Source organism: Pseudonaja textilis, chromosome 2, assembly GCF_049901715.1.
Source record: "Pseudonaja textilis isolate UNSWEBS1 chromosome 2, rPseTex1.2, whole genome shotgun sequence".
Lineage (NCBI taxonomy): Eukaryota > Metazoa > Chordata > Lepidosauria > Squamata > Elapidae > Pseudonaja > Pseudonaja textilis.
The window spans coordinates 210,090,802-210,116,326 of NC_141991.1; the positions used below are offsets into that span (position 1 = coordinate 210,090,802).

The window sequence follows — 25,525 nt, forward strand, 5'->3', positions numbered from 1 at the left end:
CCAGAAATACACAGTGATAATTTTGACAGTTACCCTCTGCCATGTATTGTAACTATAGATGAATTAACAGACCAATTGGGAAATGCTAGATATCTCTCAAAATTTGACCTGATGAAGGGTTATTGACAGATTCCATTAGGAAAGAAATCAATAAAAATGGTACTTGCTATCCCTCAAGGACTTTATCAAGTCACACATGCCTTTAGGATTGCATGGGGTAACCACAACCCTCCAAAAGCTAATGAACAAAATACTTACTTACAGGACGAGGTAGTTAGTGTGGAATGTATTTAATGAGATAGTCATATCAAGCAAAACCTGGGAGAAACAGTTTTGAAAAGCCATAACTTGCTTAAAGAACATGTGGCTATAAATATCAATTGGGGTTTACATAGGTTAGTATTTAGACACAGTAGGAAATGATAAAATAAAATATATAAAAATTAGCAACCTTAGAGAAAAAGATTGACCCCAAACAAAAAAGGAAGTCAAGTCATTTTTAAGTTTAATAGGCTATAATTCCCCATTTCAACAACTGGGCTCAAGCTTTTATAGACCTTATATGGAAGACAAAACCTAATAAAAGGCATTGGACTCTTAAATGTGAACAAGATTTTAAGAATTTGAAAGTGCCTTATGCAGCAAGCCTGCTCTACGCAGAATCAACTTTGATAGATGCTTTAGAGTGTTCATTGATGCAAATAGAATAAGACTAGGAGTAGCCCTAATATAGAACTATATAATGGAGATCACCTTATCATAGACTTGGCTGAGAAATTGGCACCAAAACAGCAAACATATAACACCATCGGAAAAAAGGCCTTGGCACTATGATGGCTCTAGGAGGAGCTTAAAGTCTTTCTATGGGAATGAAATTTTCAAATCATCACTGACCAGCATAAACCTTAAAAGTTTACCATTTAGTCTCAAGGTGGAAAAAGCAACCTCCAAGCAGACTATATATCATGCTATGGAATGAAGCTTCTTGTCAAACAGCTAACAAAGATAACAGGCGCAATAGGTAAAGAGACCCTCAATTAAAGGGAAAAGGAATGTGGCAGGAAAAATTGAAAGCTGCTGACCTGAGTTTTCCTTTTTTATGGATTGTGCCCTTGGGACTTTGAGGGAGTAAGGACCAACTCCTGTATTGCATGGAGATAAAAGAGGAACACTGAAGGCACAGGGTGTGGCTGTCAGTGGAAGAGAGAAAGGCAAGAGTGTTAGAGAGTTAAAGCAGCCAGCTGTGTGTTGAAATGGTGAAACTAAAACAATTGGAGCAACCAAAGAGACCCAATATCTTCTACAGTTGAGAAAGGAGTAGCTTATAGCCTTTCAAAGATGCAGACCAGCTATAGCCAGCCAGCAACAAGTAATTGTTTTCTGCATCTTATAAACAGAGTCAAAGAAGCAATTCAATAAAACAGAACAATTACAAAACTACTTCAAATTTTAGTGGCACCTACCAAGGTGTAGGGGCTGGGGTTGAAGGATAATACAGGGCTAAGTGTAAAGGAGACAAAGCCCTAAGTAAGAGAAGCAGAATCCTAATTATGAAATGTGTGGGTTAAATAAAAAAATGTGGGGCAATAATATTTTATTGTTGGAAAAAGTGGACAGTTAATCTAACGAAAAGGAAAAATTTGTTAGTTTATTAAATATTGTTCCTTTTCACTTAGAGCTACATCATTATCACTTATACATATATTAGGCATAAAAGTAGATTAGTTGTATATATTAGGTTTATTACATTATAAATGTATATATTTAAAAATAAACCATTTAATGAAAGTGAAGCATTCAAACTTTTGATCTGTGGTTTGTACCATAATTTAATTGGAACTGTGTCACAAGTAGATATGCCAGCAAGATAACACTCAGAAACCACCTGAGCAGCCAAAATGTAAAAATGCAACGAACAAACAAACAAATACTTAACTCATGTAGAAGAGAACCCGAGGAGCAATGGGCAGAAATAAGAGATAGTCAGAAATCCAAAGCAGGAAAAGCAAAACCACCATTTCAAAGAAGAAAAGATTCAACTACTTGTAGAACAAGCAATTGATAATTTAAAAGAAAGATAGGGAATTAAGATCTTGGTCAGCAAGAAAGATATATAATAATTAAATGTGGGACAAGACTATGGATTAGAGACTTATATACCTGATCAACTAAAGAATAAAGCTGTACAGGAAGACAGAAATGCCAAATTACTAAGGCAGATTTGTGGAAAGGCAGAGGGACAGGGGAACAAATAGCTAATATAAAATTGATAATGAAGAGCAAAAAATTGAAGAAATTTATCCTTTCTTCATTGAGTAGAAGAAAGTCTTTCACTATGTAAATCATATAGAATGTACTGTAGAAGGTTTTAAGGCTAATGGTGTGCCAGAATATCTGACTGTTTTTCTAAGAAACTGTAAGTATGATCAAGAAGCTTTAAATTTGATGAAACAGAGTGATTTGGAATAGGAAAATGAGCAACAAAAGGATATATATTCTCTCTTGAATTTAATTTATACCACCAATGTGTTTTAAGAATGGCAGATTCTAGGATTTTAAGGTTGAAATCGGCACAAATACTAATGCTTTGAGAAATTCTTATGACACCATTTTATCAATCAAAGATAAAGAATTATAATTATTGTGCATATTAAAATGGAAAATTAAAAATCAATATGAATATTAAATATTAAGACTACCAAAATAATATCTACTTGCATGACAGTGAAGAAGTGACGGCTTGTTTTCTTGAAGTAAATATTACTCTAGATCAGTATTTCTTAAAGGGTGATCCTAGGACCCCTAGGCATACCTCAAGACCCTCTCAGGTCTGCAAAATATTTATCAGGCTATGTTGAAAAATAATCCAATATTTAAATCATCCCATCAAACAATCTTGAGAAGTGGTTGCGATAACAAATGTTCAATTTTAATTTTTAATATCCTAAATAATGATAAACATAACTCATATAAACAAAAACTCTTTTGGGTCCTCCATAATTTTTTAAAAGTGGGAAAGGGTACTTTGAAGGGAAAAACAGTTTAAGAAACACTGCTCTAGATAAAAATGGACAATGTGCTAGAAGAGTAAAAAGGAGGATTATTCCTAGTAAGAAATGAAACTTCTTTCTTAGTTATAGGAAGAAATGAACAATTAAACAGAATAGTTTAAATACTGGTCTTTTGAAAGGCATTATATAACACTGAATATTGAGAAAAATTGAAGTACAGTCGTTTGAGTTTAAAATTTTGGGAATGTTACTAAAACATTGACCATTCTTGTTAGAAATGAAGGCTGATCTTTCCCTTAAGACAATCGACTGCAAATAAAAAAAATTAACATATTGTATTCTGAGCATGTGATACAAGAGGGAAAAAGGTTAGAAAAAACATGGTACTTGATCACATGAAGAAAATAAAGTTGATTAGATGGGGCTCAAGGAGACTGCTGACTTTTTACTAAAAAATGAACTGGAGTTGGACTTGTCTCAAGAGCACCTAACTTAGATTCCTTGGTACTAAAATGCTGGTACTAAAAGGCATTTTATAGACAATTTTAAATGAAATGTAATTTAGTGACCACAATTGGGACTGGCAACTCAGTAATTAAGCAAAGGAGATGCTAAAGTAAACTGAGTTTATCAAATTACTTCAGCTTTCCTTTGCTTTACAGATCTGCTAATATCGTAAATGTAAGAATTGGTTATAAAATTACTTTTTCATCACTGTTGTCATTCATAAAATACTAATTTTATAGAAGAATCTCAGTGGAAAATGTGCAGCATAATCAAATAAATTACCACTTATACCCTGTGTTTCCACAATTGCTAGGACTAAAACACACAGATACATTCATATAGCAAAATCAATGAAAGCAAATTCATGAAAATAATAACCTTATATTCATGCTATCTAAACCATCAATGCAAGTCATGGTGAAAACTACAAAAGTAATTGATTCATTTCAATGGGCCATGCATTTAACTACACCTAGAAGCTATGATCTGATGGTTTGAATATCTACATAGATTTCCACAGGCTTAGGGAATTTGTATATCAGATTCAGCATGTGAAAAGGGGATTATTTTGAGTTCAGAGAATGCAGTTCACCAAAAGTGTGTGTGTGTATGTGTGTGTGCATGCGCACACTTTCTTCACATATATGAAGTTCTTTAGATATTGCTGGAGGTTTATTATAGTTGTTATTAATTTACTGTCTAAATCATTTACTCCAGGCAAGGTATGTAGTTGTCAATGCAGATATTAAGCCACCTTTTTCAACTCATAAGAATAAGATCTTGCAATGATTCCTTGTGGTTGCTCCAATTATTCCTTCTGTGAAACAATTATTTCTCACGTCTTATTCATGCATTCAGAATAACATTGTATATTTTAGAAAAGCATATATAATATTTACTGCAGAAACAAACATACACTATTTTGTACTAGACCATGATTCTATCATACTTAGCCTCACACAAATAATGTTCATTTACCCTTCATTTTAATATAATAAAAAGTTAAAATAATGCACTCCCTTTGCTTCGGAACATGTGGTTTACTAATAATTGCAGTTCTACTGATGGATAATGCTGCTGAAAGCATAATTAAGAAAAGAAAAAATTATTGAACGTATATTATTGTGTGTGTAATAAAAAGCAAATAAGACTGTAATTATACACTTAACTAGTTTCTGGGAGATTGAAATTCTAAAACTATACCAATTATCACAGAATATATACTATTAACTCTTTTGGACTTATTTCTGAGTAGAAATATATAGAACTGGGCTGTTAGGATAACTGTCATCTCTTTCTTTGTAATTTTTTTGTATTAAGGAATTCAGATGTTTGAATTACAAAGAAAAGTTTGTTGTCAAAAAGCCCTTCTACTGATAGTTCAACTCACATAAGCTATATTTGGTAAAGATTATATACTGACAAGGCACCCCATTCACACATCCTCTGACTGCAGAAAGTCTCCACATTACCTACCGTGTAAGTATTTCTACAGTATGTTGTGTATTCTCTTTCTGGATACCACATATCCTTCTTGCAGTATAATTCTAAAATTTCAGATAAATATTCCCAATTTTCTATAAACAATAGTACAATTTCATAATGATGGCTGATTCTAAGTTTTCTGCAGCATCTTTTATTTACCCTCTTGGGTTGTGTGCAACTCTTACAGGAATTTGGTTCTGCCAAGGGAATATTTAATTCTGAAATGCCAAATGGCAGCTATAAATTAAGACTATATAGAAATGGTTATCAACAGAGGTAAGGCATTCTAAACATCAGCATCAAGATCTTTTAGTCATTCCAATCACTTCTCAATTTTTCAAAAGAACAAACAATGTTTTTGCATATAAATCTCTAAGTTTTCCATTATAAATAATTTTTAAGATATCATTAATAAATAAAACACTTTCATAGGCTTTTAAAAAAACAGTTGGTGGATCCTTGTGCCTACTGGATAATTACAAATTTGAAAGGAAGCATATTGGAAAAATGTCATGATTGCTACAGAATGCCTTTCTTGTGTAAGCAATAACCATCCTGCATTTTATATATTATCTTATAAACATTCTACATTACTTATTTGTGTTGCTCATAAGATTTGTGCATACTTCCTATTCTCCAATTCACCTGTTGGCATTATTGTAAACATCACTTTATCCACGGCATGCCAATAAAAGACTTTACTGTTTTTCAGAAGCAATCACATGCATTAAAGTTCAGGCAGGTCACCAGCTACAGTTGGACTTTACATCTGAAAGCAAAGTCATCCATAATTCATTCTTGTTGAATGGTAATTTGGCTGGTGCATGAAATGGGAGGTCTTTGCTTAGAAGAAGACATTGCAAGGTTTACGGCTCTCCTCCTTCAGATCCTTGTTCCTGAATGCCCCTTTCCTGAATTATGTGGCATATTGATGTCTCTTTTTCTTCTGCACCATCTTCTGAGCTTGCAAGCTGGTTTTCGCTGAGCTTATTGCTGTCATGGCTGCTATGGCAGCTTGCACTTCCAAGACGAGTTGATGCAACAACAGCTTTCACAGCAGCCTGTTGTTTTTTTTAAGATAAAAGATAAATCATATGTATGGTATAGTTTGGTTGTGCTGAATGCAAAGTAGTTAATTCACTTATATATAAAAAAATTATGATATAGCCATAATGAAGCTAAGTCATAGATTTTCTAATACAGTATGTATTATGTGATAAAGTCTCCATCCTTGTATGTCCTCCTCTTATAAGACATAAGAATTTATTTGTCATTACACTCGCAAGCGGGTGCAACGAAATGAGGTGCTCTTCCACAAGTAAAACTGGACAACACCATTGAAAGAAAAATAAAATTAAACACAACAGACCATACAATAATCTCTATACAATTTAAAAATGTAAATACCCCATTATAGCAAGAGCATTTAGATTTACATTCCACACCACAGCACTTTGCAGCATTCTCTGGGTGGTTTACAATATAAGCATAGTCTAAAGCATATTTGTACACTGTTCCAACAATCTGGGTCCTCATTTTACCAACCTTGGAAAGCTGAGTCAACCTTGAGCCCCATCAGGATCAATCTCCAGACCGTGAGCAGAGTTTGCCAATACTGCACTTAACCACTGCACCACCAGAGCTCCTTCTAATAATATGTTAGGACTTTTATCTCCCAAAATCCCAAAAGAATTATACTATTTAGGGAATGAGTCTCAACATATCTACAGGGCATAAGGATCGAGAAATAAATGACAATTAGCTCATAACTCAACACTTTTATAGCTTACTGTAATCAGAACAGTTGATTGCAGGACAATTCTTACTGTCTTTCCACTTTAACTTAAATTGTGCAAACATGTGTAATTTAGGGCATTTGGGGCAGCTTGCAAAGTAATATGGCTTCCTTTGACATCTCTAATATGACCCAGTGCATTATACTTTCAAGCCTATCCTTACTGAGGTACCATTGAAAAAAACCTCCCCTCCACCTTAATTTTATTTTCCATTGTGCATTTACTGAGATCATAAAAAGGGTTTGCCCCAATCTGTAATTCTGCCTGAGCAGAAACTTTCTACATTCCACTGTATATTACAATGAAATGATTTCATAGACCTACAGAATGGAAAGATTGGATGGAATTAATTGAGTATATTAATTGAGTGTAGGCTGAGTCAGGAATCCATTGATACAGCATTCCTGATAGAAAGCAGTTAGTCTCTGTTTAAACACCTTCAATGAAGACAAATTCACTTTCTCCCAAGGAAGTCTGTTACCTTTTTTTCTAATGTCTAATTGAAATAGGGATCCTTTTAATTTAGGATAATTAATCCTTGTGTTCTGGAACAATTTTGAACAAACCAGTATCATTTTTAATATGAGTGCTATTCAAGTATTTGAAGAAAGTTATTATGTTTCTCTGCTGTCTCCTCCAGACTAAATATTTTATGTTATTTTATTTATTTGATTTGTTAGTTGCTTACAAGATAATAGGTATAACTATAAACATGAGTAACAATACAGGAAATAGGTATGAATAAATGGGAACAAAAGGACAGGGATGGTAAGCACAATTGTGCACTTATGCACACCCCTTACCCTCTTAGGAATGGGACGAGGTCAATAGTGGATAGTTTGAGGTTAAAGGAGTGGGCGGTATTTTATATATACATACACACACACACACATATGTGTGTGTGTGTGTGTGTTTTCTTAAGTTTTTGTGGGTACTTACATGTATGGCATTCAGCTTTGTTCGGGTGTTTTCCCACGTCATTGTAGTTGTGCTTTTAAAGTTGTAGCAACGTTTCGGCAGAATCTCATCTGCCATCATCAGGCTTCTTTAAAAGCATAACTACAATGACGTGGGAAAATACAACAAGCTGAATGCCATATATATATATATATATATATATTATATATATATATATATATATATATATATATATATATATATATATATATATATATATATATATATATATAAAATATATATATATATATATATATATATATATATATATATATTATATATATATGAGGTTCATATATATGGTATTTATATATATATACAGCACCTTTAATCATTCCTTGTAAATGTTTTCTTCCAAGTCCCTTAACTGTTTTCTTTAGGACATGCTCCTGTTTATCAAATTCCTAAAATATGACACTTAGAATTGGACCTAATATTTCAGGTATAGTCTAACCAGTGCAGAATAGAAAGGAACAATGCTTTCTGACACTATACTTTTAACACTATACCTCAATTAATGCTGCACCACACTGCTAACTGTGCAGATCATGATCCAACACATCTGCCAGATCTTTTGCACATGTCTCTGTCAGGTATGGGCCTCTCCCATCTTATACTCATGCCTTTGATTCTGCCTACTCAAAGGGAGGACTTTGCATTTGTAGACGTTCATGTTGCTGGTTACTGCCCATTATTCCAACTTGTCAGGAGTTTCCCAAATAGCAATGGTTTGTTAATCCTCCTAACTTTTTGTTATCTACAAATGTGTCAATCATATTTTCTAACTATTCATCCAAGTCATTTACAAAAATATTAAATAGTACAAAGTTGTGGTGCAATATTTAACAGAGCATGGGATGAAGGATGAAGCAAAGCTCTTACAGGAGGGAGCTGGATTGTTACCAAAAAACAATCTCAAAAATTTGAGAAAGTCAAAAGTAATAATGCCTTAATGATGCTATGTGTAATAAAATCTGGACAACTGCTTTGACTGGCTTTCGTGATTATGTTCATTACCCTACTTAGCAACAAAGATCCTTCCAGAAATACATCTTCCTCCAGATTAACATGGAGTCACTAAAGTATGCTTACTGGGAACAATTCTGCAACTAGCTCTTTATTCATCAAACAGTAAATAGTCCAATATATATTTTGCCATCTTTTCTACCGGGTTCTCAAGGGACCTTTTGTCAAATGTCTTGCTAAAGTTGAGGTACTTTATGTCCACTTGAACAATTAAACTGCTCAGTCTATCAAAAAAGTGAAATCAGGATAGTTACTATGGCTCATTCTATTGTGGGCTCCTGCTAAGCAATGCATTTTTCTCTCTAAAGTTTCACACACTGATTGCTTAACAATTTGTTCTAGATTTTGCCTAGTATCAGCATTAAGCCGAGTGACCTGCTTTTACATGAGTCATCTTTTCAAACAATATGGACAGCATTTGGCTTTCTTCAATCCTCGGGCACCTTGCCCATCTTCTATAACTTCTCAGAAATCACAGACAGTTATCCCAAGATTTGTAAGCTTCCTCGAGATCTCAGAAGTAACTGATCTCGCCCAATGGACTGACATATATACATTCATGGTAGCTAAGTACTCCCTTTATCCTGCCTTGGATTGTCAATGCCTTTCCCCCCAGTTCTACTGAATCTACTGGAATCATAGATAGAAAATTCCCTGATCCAAATCCCAGGCCCCCAAAATTCACTGCTATTTGATCTTGTTTGGGTTGAGCCAAAGCCTAGTTCTCATCCAGCTGCCTGTATTGGGGAAGCATTGAGGTGGAATTATTTTGTGAGCTGGACTGGAGATGTACAACTAAATATTAACAGCAGTTTGATGAGACTTGGCCCCATGCCAGTTGGTGACTTACCCATGGACTTCATATAGAGGTCAAACAAAAGTTGGGAGAAGATGGAGCCATAAGCAACCCACACAAAGCAGAGGCTATGGGGTTAAACCTCTTTCTCCTGACCAGTACCTTTCTTCCGACCAGTACTATTGGAAACTGACACTGGACAAAGGAGAGCTGCCGTAACACTATCCTACCACCAGTTCAGAGCTGGTTCTGAAAATACTGTGGTTGTAACAAAAAAAAATATTGTCAAAATAAAAAGTTAAACTAATACAGACTAGCATTGCCTCTCCTTTCTATCTTGATATTAGGAAATTAATGCACATATTTCTTAAAATATAACCCACTGTTATTATTGTTTTAAACTAATTAAGATGAGCTCTTGGACTCCCAAAATATGTATCCCAAAGTACTTACTACTCAGTAATTTTCTAGAAGATAGCCAAGATGACAGAAACATGCTAAAAATGTTTCTAGAAAAAAACACTGCTTTTTAAAAAAGATCTATTGTCAAACATTGAACTCATTTGCATTCACATTTAACTATAACATATTTGGCAAACTAGCACATGCATTAATGCAAATGCTCTGTGCATCCCCACAGACACTACTGCAAATGCCCAGAGCAATTTTCAAACTAGCCATCTGTGGCTGGTTTACACTTACACTTGTAAAACTATTATCCAAACACTAGATGATATTTTTAGCCATTAAAAAAAATCAATATGAGGTATCACAAAGCATGAATATATTTTCTGGTTTATGATAATAGCTACATGCTATGAACTGTGGTCACACAGTGGTTAGAATGCAGTACTGCAGCCTAATTCTGCCAACTGCCATCAGTTCAATTCTCACTGGCTCAAAGTTGACTTAGCCTTCCATCCTTTCGAGGTCGATAAAAACAAGGACCCAGGTTGTTGAAGGCAATATGCTGACTCTATAAAACACTTAGAGAGGGCTATAAAGCACTATGAAGCAGTATATACGTAAATCTAAGTGCTGTTGCTATTGGTTTATGGCATGAATTTAAACACTGAACTTATTATAAGTCAGGATTGTAAACACATTTCACTCAACGACACAAAGTCAGTGAATATATGCAAGCTATTAGCTATGGCACATTTGACATTAAACATGAATAAGTATCATGTGAACAAGCTGGCAGCAGCTATACTGATATTCCCTATACAGGATTCAACATCCATTACAATAGCAGAAATATCCTAATAATTTAGAAGCCTTCCGCAGCCAGAACCTTTTATCCAAGTATGGTTAATGTTGGATTCATTTCAATGTAAATGGGGAGTTTCCGTTTCTGGAATATGCATATGTTGCTGTCAATATTATAACATGTTTACAAAAATAAAAACTTTCAGTGCATGTCATTAAAAAAACCTATTTAAAACCTCCCCCCTTCAGATATATACCTTCAGTTTACGTCGAGCATTGAATTCTTGGAGTTTCTTTTGAGCTGTATCCATATGAATAAAATTGGCTGCCTTTCCTGTGACCCAAGGATGCTGTAAAGCTTGGAAAGTGGTAAGGCGTTTTTTAGGGTCAAGAACAATTAGCTTCCTAACCTGCATAACATGGAAAATATAAGGTTAACAAAAAATATTCAATTCCTTGAGTATTTATTGTTTCCATAGGTTCTAATCTAAGGACTGATGTATCCAGCAGATCTCATGCTTCAATATCTTTCTGACAAATGACCGAGCTGTTAGTTCTAGCTGCAATAAACTGGAAAAGCTGAAGCAGAATTTAAACTTTCAACTTCCTTCCCCATCAGAGGTAATTGGGATGGAGTGGCAAATCAAAATATTATGATGTTATTTTAAAAACCTCAAAGTTGTCAGTGCTGAAAAAATGAAACCATATATGAGATCCCTTTTTTCCACTGCAGATATTATACACCTACCCTTTATGTTTCTGTATGCATTATGGCTACTAATTTATAATCATAATAATGGATGGCATTTTGCAATACAGATATTCAAAATACCAAAGCTATCAGTGCATGCTCTGAAATTCAAGCATGATGAAGAAATCAGGACAGAGCTGCTTGTTCCTTTGCCCTCTTTCAAGACTTCTTTTAAAATCCTACCCGAGGCAAGCAATAGAAGGGAAATTATGTAGACTAGACAGCTGTTTGGCCATTTGTCCATCTTTCCCTCATTAATCAATGGCAGAAAAAATAGTGGGCAAATATAGGAGTGCTCTAACTGAAAGTAAAAATCACGCAGCCTTTTTTCCCAGTAATATTCTGTAAATTCTCTGTATGAATAAAAGTCTTATTGAAAAGCCAAGAGGCAGAGAAGAATTTTTTTTTACTCTTAGTTATTTACTAGAATGGTTACAAACTTTGCTTAGCTGTGAAGTGGTTTGTGCCTCCTTCCCTTACCAAGTAGAGAGTATAAAGTAAATGCTATATGTTCAATTACACCAATATTAAAAGGAATTGAAAGGCAGGTGACTTCACCACTCGAATGTTATAAAAATTTACTGAACTTACCAAATCCTTGGCGTTCAGAGATACATCATCCCACCAAGGAGAAACAAAATCATATTCACAGTTGAGAATCCTCTTGAACATATACTGATCTCCTCTTTCATCATAGAATGGTTCAAAGCCACAAAGTCTACATGCAAATGAGAGAGAAATTTGATGAGATAGAATGATATAGCTTAGCTTCCTTATTAAAAACTGTATTTTTGCCCAGAAAATGAGTATGCAAATACTGAAGTATCTTGGAGATTAAAAATAATACATTGTGATACAGACATGTTAATAGATTTCTTCAGTATGAACAGTCAGCAATTGTAGAAGTCAATAGACTTCTATAATAGAGTATATATGTATTTTAAAAATCACATACTGGGCTTTAGATGGAATTAAAATATAATATAAATATAATATAAATATATATACTTTCAGAAATGTATGGTTGTAAAAGCATAAATTTTATATGAAAAAATGGAATGCATTAACACTTTTATTCACAAACAGCCACTGAAGATCCTGATTTGCTCTATTTGCTGCACAAGAGTAAAATTCATGATTTTAAGAAAAAATCAACTTCACTGAACATAGATTTCAAAAAAGTAGAAGTTATTAAAGTTAGCATAATAACACCAGAGCAGAAAAAAAACTAATGGGAAAAGCAACTTAAGATGGGTACTTTCCTAAAAAAGAAGATACTAGCCGCATAATTACAACTATTTTTTTATTGAGAAAAAATATGGAGAGCAATAAAACAGCCATTGTTGCTAAATAAGATGAAAGTTTGAAAACAAAAAAGGGCGACATACAGTATAGAAGATAGGAACAAGGAAAGACAATTGTGCAGTAGTACACAGAACAAGCGGTGGATGGTTTCAGGAAAGTTGAACTGAGATTGGTGAAGATTTCTTAAAAAAAGAAAATGAGCTGCTGATTCAAATTAAACAATCATTTATCATATAAACACGATTAGGGAATATTTCTTTAATCTGAATAAATTTAAGTTATCTGGGCTAAACAAGTTGCTCAAAGAAAACACTTGAAATGTTGATGACTGGAAGAGGACAAAGGAAGGAAGGAAGGAAGGTTGGTTTAGAAAACCGTAAACTAGCTAGTCTGATATTGTTACTTTTGAACGTTCTAGAGAAGATTGCAAGTTAATTTGGAAAATTTTTTGAAAACAATGCAATATTAATTTGGAGTCAGGTGGATTTTCCAAGAATAACACTTGCACTGGTTACTTTATTTCATTTTGATTGGGATATATTCTTAGCAGAATGTGGGAATGCAGACGTAATACATCTTGATTTCAGCAAAACGTTTGATAATTTTTCCATAGCATGTAGGTTGAATGGCATTATTATTAAATAAATAGCTAGTTTAAAAATTGAACTCAAAGAGGGCTCATCAATGATTCTTCAAGAAACTGGATTGAGTAGGGTACATTCAGGGCTTTGTATCAATGTTTTTTATTAAATACACATGACACAAATTTGAATGGGATAAGTAATGCCTTAAAAGGCAGAAGCAAGCTTCAAAATTATGTTGATGGGTATGAAAAATGATCTGAAAATAAAAATTGCAATTTAATGTGGTCTTTGTCCATGTTTATATAAAAATAATAATGCAAAGTCTTCATCTAGGAAAGCAATCACATGCACAGAGGTGGTGGACGCTTGATTTTGTATTAATATTTACAAAAAATATATTGGAATAGTAAATTATATTTTAAGGGAATTTAGATTTTAAAAAATCTGTTTATATTGTCAGCTGAAAATCTGCAAGGCACCACCTATCATTCAATAAATAGGTAAAATACATTAATGGCTGTACACATATTTGCTAGCTGTACACATATTGGTTGGTTTCCTGTATTTAGAGCTAAATTAATTTAAATGGCAATTTTTACTCTTGCAGTTTTCAGAATTTGACATTACTTCCTTTCTTTTCTTTGCCATATGCATATGTACATACATACATACATATGATAAGAGAAAAAGTCGATATGTATATGTGTATGTAAAATAAAAATAAAGACAGAACACTGACAAAACATGAGGCCAGGGAAACCTTCCAGAAAAAATAATAATATTTCAGCTTAGAACTTCTTGAAAAAGCCCTTTTCTTGCTTGGTAATCAGCTGCAAGTTGATGGTTGTAGGTCTTGAAGAAGAATTTGAGAAGACTTTTCTTCATGGAAAGGCTCATGAAAAAGAAGGCCACAAGATGCTTATTTACTGTATAACACTCATCTACTTAGACTTATACCCACACCACTAGAGTTCTTATTCTATCTCTCCTGCTTAACTGAGCAATGTATCATGGCCTTCTTCTCCTCAGTTCATTCTAAAAATGATTACCAATGGCCATTTTTAAAGGAAGAAGCAAGGTGTAGAAGAAGCAAGAAAGTTTTTAGAAAGCAAAACATTGGTATGTGTGTCTTTTATATTTTCAAAGCATGGTGATGGGATTTAAATTCAATTTCATATCAATATATTCTAATAATGGCTTTCCACTCAGCCCATATTCTCCATCTTGGGACTTTTTTTCATACTGTTACACACTAGGTAATCAAATTTAAATTTTCATGTCTTTTTCTTATACCCATTTTGGAGTGGTGATGCGGAGGGGAGGGGAAATATTTTGCTTTATGAAGAGTTCTTAAGAAGCAGAGGTGATGTGCCCTGGACTTCAACCTAGATTTAAATCTAAACTCATTCATGTATCTCAGTGTAGGGAGAATCATTGTCTCAAATGCAACTATAAGCTACCATAAAGATAAAGGAAAACAATGCCCCAAGATTCATAATTTAACGAATTGAAACTAATGCATAATTTAAAACCTGATTTTTTGCTTTTGAATAATTGTTGGACCTTCAAGCTTCAAATGATTAAAAACAGAGCAAGGCAAATTATTGATTTAGTTCCTGTTGACACAGTAAATAAATGCTGATTATAGAAAATAATGAAATAACCACCTGTTCCATATTAATGTCTTCTAAACTTACAGGATATAGGTGATTATTCCTATGGACCACATGTCCACTTCTGAGCCATAAGCACACCCTCGTAGAATTTCTGGTGCTGCAAATGATAAAAACCTTGTTAGTAAAACAAGATAACAGCCATCAAATATATGGTCTAAACTCATGAAGAAAAAAAGCATAATTCTACAAATTCAACATGACAAAAATTATAAGTGTATTTAAATAAAATAGAACTTAAGAAGGCAAAAGTAAAATATTTTTTATGAAATGCAAGTAATTTTTAGTACTAGTTAAAAGCTTTCAAATGTGCTTAGCAACTAAGCTGCAAGAAAGAGATTTTGGAATGATACTTTTCCAAAACAGTTCTAAAATTAAAACAATAAAAACTAATTATAAGTTACTACTCAAAATACTTTTGAGAATGTTGGCTAGTTTGATTCTGAATAATATGGGCATAATTTTTTATTTAACAACCTATTTCTTTGATCTTCACAGGAAACATGGGATTTCCTAAAATATTCAACATAGCTTAAGAGATTTTCTTTTTCAAGAGGTATGCTTAAACTTTTATCTGTATCTTTTTTTGTGTTGTGCTTTTAATGAATACTGCAATTATTTAAATATTATTGGGGGGCGGGGAATGAGCTTCAGTCAGAAGACATATTTTTTCCCTGTAATCAATTGATGGATGTTCTTTCTACATAGCTTCTCAAATTATTTAGACTTTTTTTTGGATTCCTGAAGATTCCAGCTGTGTATCAGAGGTTGTTTGTGGAGATGGCATACTCCATTTTTTTCCAGCCGCCATATGGTAACTTCTAAGACATTTTTAAAGGAATTTTATCTCCCAGAGAAAGTGAGGTGGAGAAAAATCTATCTCAACATGATAAACAAGATCTGCCCCTGGAGGAGGTGATTCTAAACCTGCAAGTGTGCTTGAGAAGGTGTATGTCTTTTAGGAATGTCTGTGTTGTCAGATAGCCAGTGTGGAAAGGCAGTCAAAGTCCTCCCACTATAGAGTCTTCCTGCTGTTATCAAAGATAAAAGGTTCAAAATCATAAATCAGAATAGGCTCTAGACAAAGATCAAAATGCAAAATGCCAATGTAATTGGGTGAACACTTCTTGTCTGAAACTATAATTGGGTGAACATTGTTCCCAGTCCGAAACTTAAATCTCTTTGATCAACTAAGAAAAAAGGTCCCTGCCCGAAAGAGATTACTATTTTTAATTGATAAATGCTAAATAAGCAGAACCCACAACTCAACAGGATGCCTGATTGCAAAAGGACCTGTTCTCAGCTAGCTAAATACATTTTCTTAGAATTCCTACAGGGTGTACTTTTCCATGTTTTCAAAGAAAAAAGTTAAAATTTCCCTATATATGGGGCATTTGAGAAATATCTAACCATGGCTGCCTCCAACAGTTATTTTTGTGAATTACTGTAGGTCCTTTCAATAAACTTCACCTTTGATTCAAGCAACTGCTTGTGTTCTATATGCCTGGAAACAAACCTGGTAAGATTTCTTTTTAATACCAAGAAGTATATTCACCTCATTTGTTATTTTCATAAACAAGTGAATGTTGTGCATGTAGTAGAAATTTATGCAAAATACATAAAATGTGAGTTATACTGTGCAAATGGAATAAAGTACAACAATTATCCACACTATTAAAGTCTGATATAAAAATCTAAATGTTGCATATGAAATCCACTAAACTGAAGTCTATGAAATAGAGATTTTATTATATTACAAACTGTTACATTTAACCAGAAACTTCATGCTTCCATCTGGGTGGTATTCTCTAGAAGCAAAAATGCAGCTTTGGGATGAGCATACTATTGCTAACCATGTATGGTTATAGTTAGTATATGACTTGAGCAGATAAATTATATTTTGAATAAGTGAATACAATATAGCTGTACATATTTTAATGTGAACTGGGTTGTTTTTAGTGTGATAATTGCTAAATTTAGAAAACATAGAATGTTAAAACAGAACACAAATAAAAACAGATCTAAAATAAGATACATTCCGAAACATACCGCAATATCCTGGAGTTCCACAGACTGTTTTCATGGTAACATGATCTGCAACTATCTTGGAAAGTCCAAAATCAGCTGTTATGCAGAAATCAGAAAATTATATTTCTTATGAAATAATTGTTGAATTAGACACATCAAATCAATGTTCTAAATCAGGTAGGAAGCCTGTATAGATTGGAAAATGTGACCTTCAGCTTAATGTGGCAAAGTAATGAAAACAGGTTATATGATTGTTCTTTTTCTTCCTAATTGCATGTCTTTTAAACACACATCATCATAATTGAATAATGTTCTATCTGTAAAACAGAATGCACTGAAATACAGGGGGAAAACTATTATTGTATTATTGTATAAATTTAGAGGAGATGAGAATAATTATTTTCAAATTTCAAAGAATTACGGCTGCATGCAGAAGTCTGTGAATGAGACTGGCTCTGGAATGCTTCTGCATAATCGGGACAGAATAAAAACATGACAAAAAGAAATTAATCCTTTTCAGCATGAAAGAATAGAGCAAGTATTATAGAAAAACTTTCTTCTAAATGCCATAAACCTAAAACTGAAGGATGTTTTAAAGTTTTATTGATCTGTGGGCATAGGTGTTCTCTTGGAGAAGGTAAAATTGTGATCCAAACAAGGTCTTTTGTCAAGCTGCTTACATATATCATCTTCCGCTGCCTAATTAGGAACAAGCACTGGTTGATTTAGGATAACAGCAGTTTTGTCCTTCATCATAGTTATTTTTAACTTGCTTCATTCTTTGGGAATTGTACAAGACTGCAATATGAACAAAGTGACTGTTTCTAACTCATGTATTGCCCCTACTCTGTCACTCACTCCTTTTTATTCCAGAAATTTATTTTGTGCAATTTATCTGCCATAGCAATAGTTTCTAGCTTAATTTATTGTGCACCCTAAATATGGTTATGGTCTCTGCCAATTCTGAGGTCCCCCAGTACCCTTTAGTACCAACTTCCTAAGGATGCTATTAAAAGATACCAATTATCAATTACCTATTTTTAAAGGTGCATCTGGAGCTGGAGTTGCATACAATAAATTTTCTGGTTTCAAATCCCGGTGAACAATTCCATTGGCATGTAAATACTAGAAGGAATAAGTAAAGGTATGCAATGTTATTTCATACAATTAATACATTTTCATAATACTGTGTATTATTGTGTATGTGGATTTGACTTCTAGAGAAGAGTGGAATATAAATCTAAGAAATAAAATAAATATGCAGACCACAATTTCATGCACTGAAAATAGAAAAATGTACAATTTGTAATGTCAAAAACAACTTGCACTTCATGTGGAAAATGAAAATAAAAGAGGAAGTCTAACAACCACTATTTACCATAGTGGTTTATAGTCCAGTTGAATATCAAGATCAAACTGCAAATAAATACCGTTTGTGGCCTTCCCAAAGGGCCTGAGAAAACAGTGGATTAAACTGGTTACTGATTGATCCATTTTTTATGTGGACAAGGCTGAATCTTTACTACATGAAGCTTGGTTTATTCTGCTGCAAGTGACCCAGTCTCTCAGGGGAGGTGAATATCAAAAACAGTCTAAGTTACAGCCAAAAATTCAATAGTCCAGGGAAGCTAATACATCAGCTTAAAAAATTTTCAGTGAAGAGATAAGCTGAGCAACTAGGATGTAACAGGACAATACATAGAGTGAACGCAGACATATAGCATTGTTTCACTTAAATGACAATTTTTCTACTCAAGCCTCCAGCATTTCCACATCATGCCATCTGCCATTATTCAAGATTCAGAAACTGTCATCAATTTCTGAATCTTCAGCTGCTTGTATTTTCGGGAGATCAAAAAAAATTTCAGCCTCTAAATTAGATGATTGCTACTGTATTGATAAAATTGTTTTCTCTTCCCTCCCAGGGAACTTTAGTTCAGGGGTGTCCAGTCTTGGCATCTTTAAGACTTACAAGTCCTAGAAATCCCCAACCAGCCATTCTGCTCTAGTTCTTCCCTCATAACAATTGAGTTAACTGTTATGTCTTGGGAACCGGTTGGGGCTCCAACCGGGTCCGCTCTTTAAGCAGATTCAACAACCGTTCCTATTGGCTGGCGCCGTTTGACAGCCGGCTATAAAAAGCCGGCTGTCAAGCCAAGCCAGCCGTTGTTCGCACGCTATTCTGCCCGTTCACCGGCAGACGCGACAACCACCGTTCATCAAATAAACATTGTTAACCGTATGCCCTGGTCTAGCCTCTCCTTTCCTTCGAAATACAACACTGGCGACGAAGGTGGGATCGGAAGGCTAGTCAGGAGCATTTCCTCAAGGAACGGAAGCCGCAGCCATTTGGTTTACCGAGCCAGCCGCAGCCGCTGGGATTACCAAGCATCGGGCTCAGAAGTGAAAGTGCTAGAGCCGCTCAGGTTAGATCTGCCGCGGTTAGCGAAGGCTGGGTGCTGTCAGTAAAAGTTGCAAAGGTTAGAGCACCACAGATAGTGAGAGTCGGGCGCTGAAGCCGCAGCCGCCCGCGCACGCAGAAAAAGGGCGCGAAAATTCTAACGGCTGTCATTGAGCTGCAGCCACTAGAGCAAGCTACGGCGCTGAGAGCCTCAGCCGCCTCGATTACAAAAAGGGCGCAAATTACAATAGAGGTCACTACAGAAGCCACCAAGTGAAATTGCGAGCGCCTCAGCCGCCTCGCCAAAATAATAATAATAATAATAATAATAATAATAATAATAATAATAATAATAAAGGCTCGAATTTTAAAGCGCTGTCAGTACAGCACCGCAGCCACAGCCGCCTAACGCTCGCAAAAGAGCGTGAAAATTCAAGCGCCTCAGGAAAGCCGAAGTCATTGAGTGAGACTAGGGCACTGTAGCCACAGCCGCCAACGCCCTCAAGCAGCATCAATCCAAGACCACGAGCACCCAGTGAGGCAGACCAGTCTACCAAGAGACTGAGGGGTCCAAAATGAATGTCAATTCAGTATTCCCCCCGTTCAAACCTGATGAGGAAAAGTGGGATTCGTATAAGAATCGCTTCAACCACTTTATCGATGCCATTGGGCTGGCTGAAGTTTCGGAGCAGAGGAAGAAATCCTACTTCCTCAGCTACTGTGGGGCTGTAGTATACGACACCGCCACAGCACTCCTGGCCCCACGAGAAATCGGGAATGTCCCATGGGCAGAGTTGGTGGAAACGCTATCCAACCACTACTCACCAAAACCGTCTCAGATTGCTAGGCGCTTCGCTTTTAGGATGAGGAAGCAAGCCGAGGGGGAATCCATAAATCAATATATGGCAGCCCTGAGGACAGCAGCTCTACAATGTGAGTTCAAGAACTATTTGGACGACATGCTGCTCGACCAACTCGTCTGTGGGGTGAGGGATCTAAAACTCCAGAGGCGTTTGCTGGCTAGAAGAGACCTAAACCTCCCCCAGGCAGTTGAAGAAGCCTTAGCTGCAGAACTTGCAGCACAGTCCGCAGCTGAGATCCAGGGCACTGCTCCCAGACCCAGCACTTCCTCCGTACACTCTGAAGAAGCGGTAAGTGAGGATGACCCTGCAGAATACTCCGATGTGCATCGCCTCAAACCAACGAGACAGCCGCAGGTTGGAGCGAGGCCAAGAAACAACAGTGGCCCAAAACAAACTCTTTTATGCCTGACCTGTGGAGGTTCCCATTCCCGGGCATCTTGCAGGTTCAGAAACGCCACCTGCCACAACTGCCACAAGAAAGGTCACCTCGCAAGAGTCTGCCAGGCAGCGCGCACCTCTCCACAAAGATCCCCTTCCTCTCCTGTTCCCCGAAGGAAGGTAGAAAAATGCCATACTTGCTACCAAGCCAACCACACACTTTACACCCCCAATAAAATTACACTTTCTGTCTTACTAGAAGGTAATCCCTGCCGCATGGAGGTAGACACGGGGTCAGCGCTCTCAATCATATCTTGGGACACGCTTAAGAAGATCCAGCCCAGACTGACAAAGAACCAGCTGCAAAAGTGCCATCTCACCTTGAGAGACTACCAAGGAAAGAACATCCCCGTCCTCGGGAAAGGCAAGTTTCTCGTGAAATTCCAAACCTTTAAAGGCCATTTGCCTTTAGTGGTTGTTAATGGTGCCCTCCCTAGTCTTTTGGGGTTGGATTGGTTCCCCTCTCTCGGCCTTAGTATAAAAGGAGTCCATGCTGTCTCAACTTCTGATGTTGACTCCTTATTTACAGACTACTCTGACGTTTTTAGTAGTGAGTTAGGCTGCTATAAGGGCACTCCCATCTCCTTCTCAGTAGACCCACAGGCAGTCCCCGTTCGCTTAAAACCACGTAGAGTACCTTTCGCCATCCGCCCCAAATTGGACGCGGAACTAGACAAACTACTAAAACAAGGGGTGATAGAACCCACAGATTTCGCTAAGTGGGAGACCCCCATAGTCACCCCGCTAAAAAAAGACGGTAATCTAAGAATTTGTGCTGACTACAAGACGTCAATCAACCGTTATCTACAGGTTAGCGCATATCCAGTCCCAGTCATTCAGCACCTGTTACACACATTCGAACCTGGCACCATTTTCGCCAAACTGGACATGTCACAGGCGTACCAACAGTTCCCCGTGGATAACCAAACAGCTGACTTACAGACCATAGTTACACACAGAGGGGCATTCAGATGTAAGCGTCTCCAGTTTGGCGTAAGTGTAGCCCCAGGTATTTTCCAATCACTGATGGAGCGAATCCTCCAAGGTCTCCCGGCGTAGTGCCATATTTCGATGACATCTTAGTCACAGCCAGGGACAGACCCCAACTCATCCAGAGAGTCAGGGCAGTATTAGAGAAGTTCAGGCAGCATGGCCTCAAACTAAAACGGGAGAAGTGTACCATCGCCACTAGACAGGTGGACTTTCTAGGCTACAGGCTAGACGCCTCAGGCATCCACCCGGTGGAATCGAAAGTCAAGGCCATCCACGAGGCGCCCACGCCTACCAACAAAACCGAGTTACAAGCCTTCCTGGGGTTATTGAACTTCTACGCTTCATTTCTCCCACACAAGGCGTCAGTTGCTGAGCCATTGCACAGACTCTTAGACAGAAACACACCATGGCACTGGGGACCCAAAGAAAACCAAGCATTTGTGGCAGTCAAATCTCTACTCACCTCTGAGGCTGTCTTAATACAATTTGACCAACGCCTTCCTTTGATCCTAGCCGCAGACGCATCCCCTTTTGGGATAGGAGCTGTCTTAAGTCACAGGCTCCCCAATGGCTCTGAGGCACCAATTGCCTTCTTTTCAAGAACCCTCTCAGCGACTGAGCGTAATTACAGCCAGGTTGATAAGGAGGCCTTGGCTGCAGTAGCAGCAGTCAAAAAATTCCACGAATTTCTATTCGGACACCAATTCGAACTTATTACTGATCACAAGCTGCTTTTAGGATTATTATCAGGGGAAAAGCAAACCCCACAGATACTGTCGCCTAGAATGACCAGATGGACCTTATTCCTGGTGGCTTACTCGTACAAACTGGTCTATCGTCCCGGAAAAAATCTAAACCACGCTGATGCCCTCAGCCGCTGCCCCTTGCCAGCCCCAGTCGAGGACCCAGCTCCTGTGCGTGCCATTTTTGATGTAAACGAACTCAAGCTGCCGGTGACTGCAGACGACATCGCGTCACATTCCAAGAAGGACAGAACAATCGCCCAGGTTCTGGACTGGGTAGGGAGGGGGTGGCCGGAAACTAACTATTCAGTTGATTTCGCCCCATTTAAAACTCGCCAGCTAGAGCTCTCTAAGTTGCAGGGATGCCTATTGTGGGGTACCAGAGTGGTCATACCAACCACCCTTCGCATACCCGTCCTGAAGATGCTGCACGAGGGCCATCCAGGAATCGTGCGGATGAAGGCGTTAGCTCGAAGTTACGTCTGGTGGCCCGGGATGGACGATCAGATCGCCAAGTGGGTAAGCTCGTGTCGACCCTGTCAGGAATCTAGAGCAGCCCCGCCAACCGCCACACCCACAAAGTGGGAAAGTGCCAATGCCCCGTGGTCACGGCTTCACATCGACCTGGCCGGGCCAATGCACGGCAAGACCTTCTTGGTGGTCGTGGACGCATATTCAAAATGGATAGATGTGGCCTTACTTCCCACGACCACCACCCAGGCAGTTGTTAAAGCCCTGACTCACCTTTTCGTAACTCACGGACTCCCTGACACACTGGTCTCCGATAATGGCCCCCAGTTCACCTCGAACGAGTTTAGCAGGTATGTCACCAATCTAGGCATCAGACACGTCCTCACGGCCCCCTTCCACCCCGCAAGCAACGGGTTGGCTGAACGGGCAGTCAGATCAGCCAAGGAGGCGTTAGCCAGGTTCGGCCAAGTGGATTGGCATTCTAAACTGTCTCATTTCCTCCTAAGCCAGCATACCACACCGTGCACTGTTACGAACAAATCCCCGGCTGAGCTGCTGATGGGGAGACGCCTGAGGACTACCTTAGATAGGCTGCACCCCACTACTGTCCAGACACCCCTTTGGGGTCGGACAGTCTGGCCAGGAATTTCGCAGTTCAGGACCTAGTGTTTGCTAGGAACTACGCGGGGACCCACTGTGGGTGGCCGGGAAGGTCGTGGCTGTCACAGGTCCGAGATCTTATCGGGTCCAACTTGAAGACGGTCGTGTGTGGCGAAGGCACCTGGACCAGCTGCGGAGACGACGGAGCAGCCTGACCGGCCCAGACCCATCTCCACCAGATGAGCCGCGGGCTCCACACCAAGATCCAGCTGGGGATCCCCAGAGGGACCAACCTTCTCCAACGGAGCAGAGGGAGCAGGCAGTAGACCGGGGCTGCCAGCCGGGAGCGCCACCGTTTATCCCCAGCGAAGGCAGAGACTTTTCCCTGGCTCCAGTTCCTGCACCGAGCCCTGTTCGCCCCCCTACATACCCGGACCAGGGGTCCGCGAACTTGTCTTCGCCCAATGACTCTCCTGAGTTATGTCGCTCGGGTCGCCAACACAGACCACCGGCGTATCTCAAAGACTATATGTGTTCCCATCTAGGGGGAAGGGGTGTTATGTCTTGGGAACCGGTTGGGGCTCCAACCGGGTCCGCTCTTTAAGCAGATTCAACAACCGTTCCTATTGGCTGGCGCCGTTTGACAGCCGGCTATAAAAAGCCGGCTGTCAAGCCAAGCCAGCCGTTGTTCGCACGCTAGTCTGCCCGTTCACCGGCAGACGCGACAACCACCGTTCATCAAATAAACATTGTTAACCGTATGCCCTGGTCTAGCCTCTCCTTTCCTTCGAAATACAACACTAACAGACTTTTAGGAAACAGCTTCATTCAAGGCTTGCTTGTTTTCTTGTAGACATTTCATTACCCAAAGTAGGTAATGTCATCAGAGCTAGTTTCGTTCTTTGATGAGGACTCTCCTAGAGTCCAGCCAACTGCCTCTGACAGAATTCAGTTAGATTCTGGAGGACTATGGATGAAAGATGTTTCCAAGCCTCCCCCACAGGGGAATAAAGTCTTTCCTATTCCTTCGGTGACTTCATGCAACTTTCTTTTCTCACCAAACTTTTTCATTCTTCACTTTCCTTCTTTCCACTAGTTCCTTGACTCTTTTTCTGCTTTTTGTCTTCTCCCCTTTCCCTCTTAACTCTTCCTCTTTCTCTCTGTACACTAAGTCACTTCTATTCCATCCTCCATCTTTTCTGTCTCTTTCCTCCTTTGTTTCTCTCTAGTTTGCTTCTTTGCTCTACCTCGATCTACATTGCCTCTGTTCCAGGAGTTGTCTCACTGTTCTCTTTCCTATTAGTGACAGCCAAGACCTGACAGGCTGATAGGAGTGTATTGCCCACCTTTGATATCATTTTTTCTCCAGTGCCCATGTGACTAGACATCTGTTTTGGGTTGGGGTGACCAAGAAGAGATCTGAAATTTCAGAATTTCAAAGTAGAACAAGAAAGAAGTGGGATGGCTAAAATGAATTATGATTTCCTGAAAATAAATAGGAATGTCAGTCCACCCACTTCAAGCACTACTTCTATTCATTTGTCTTTTTTTTTGTTTCTTATGTCTATTTCAGTTCCTACTATTTTTTTTCCACACTGGTTTCTTTTCCTGCTATTAAAAATATTCCTCCTTTGCCCTCATTCTAAACCACAGCATAAGACTGTCCTTGACTTTGCACTAATAGCAATAGCACTTAAAACTTATATACTGCTTCACAGGAAGGCCTGGAAGAACATTGTCCATGGGGTTGCGATGGGTTGGACACAACTTCACAACTAACAACAACAACTAAGCAGTTTAGAGTCAGCCTTCAACAACCTGAATCCTCATTTTACCCACCTCAGAAGGATGGAAGTCTGAGTCAACCTAATATCTGGTGGTCCCACGC

General features: G+C 37.9%; 1 protein-coding gene across 2 annotated transcripts in view; it reads right to left on the bottom strand.

Annotated features, from left to right (window-relative positions):
• Positions 1 to 274: 274 nt before the first annotated feature.
• The window catches only part of CAMK4 (calcium/calmodulin dependent protein kinase IV), a 67,844-nt gene continuing 42,593 nt past the window's right edge, over positions 275 to 25,525 (bottom strand). For both annotated transcript variants that reach the window (XM_026719862.2, XM_026719853.2), the window contains 6 exons: positions 18,163 to 18,253; positions 17,150 to 17,224; positions 15,125 to 15,200; positions 12,130 to 12,256; positions 11,045 to 11,197; positions 275 to 6,064 (listed from right to left, as the gene is read on the bottom strand). In XM_026719862.2, the coding sequence (XP_026575647.1) occupies positions 5,870 to 6,064; positions 11,045 to 11,197; positions 12,130 to 12,256; positions 15,125 to 15,200; positions 17,150 to 17,224; positions 18,163 to 18,253 (717 nt within the window). In that variant the 3' untranslated portion in view covers positions 275 to 5,869. The remainder of the gene's footprint in view (positions 6,065 to 11,044; positions 11,198 to 12,129; positions 12,257 to 15,124; positions 15,201 to 17,149; positions 17,225 to 18,162; positions 18,254 to 25,525) is intronic.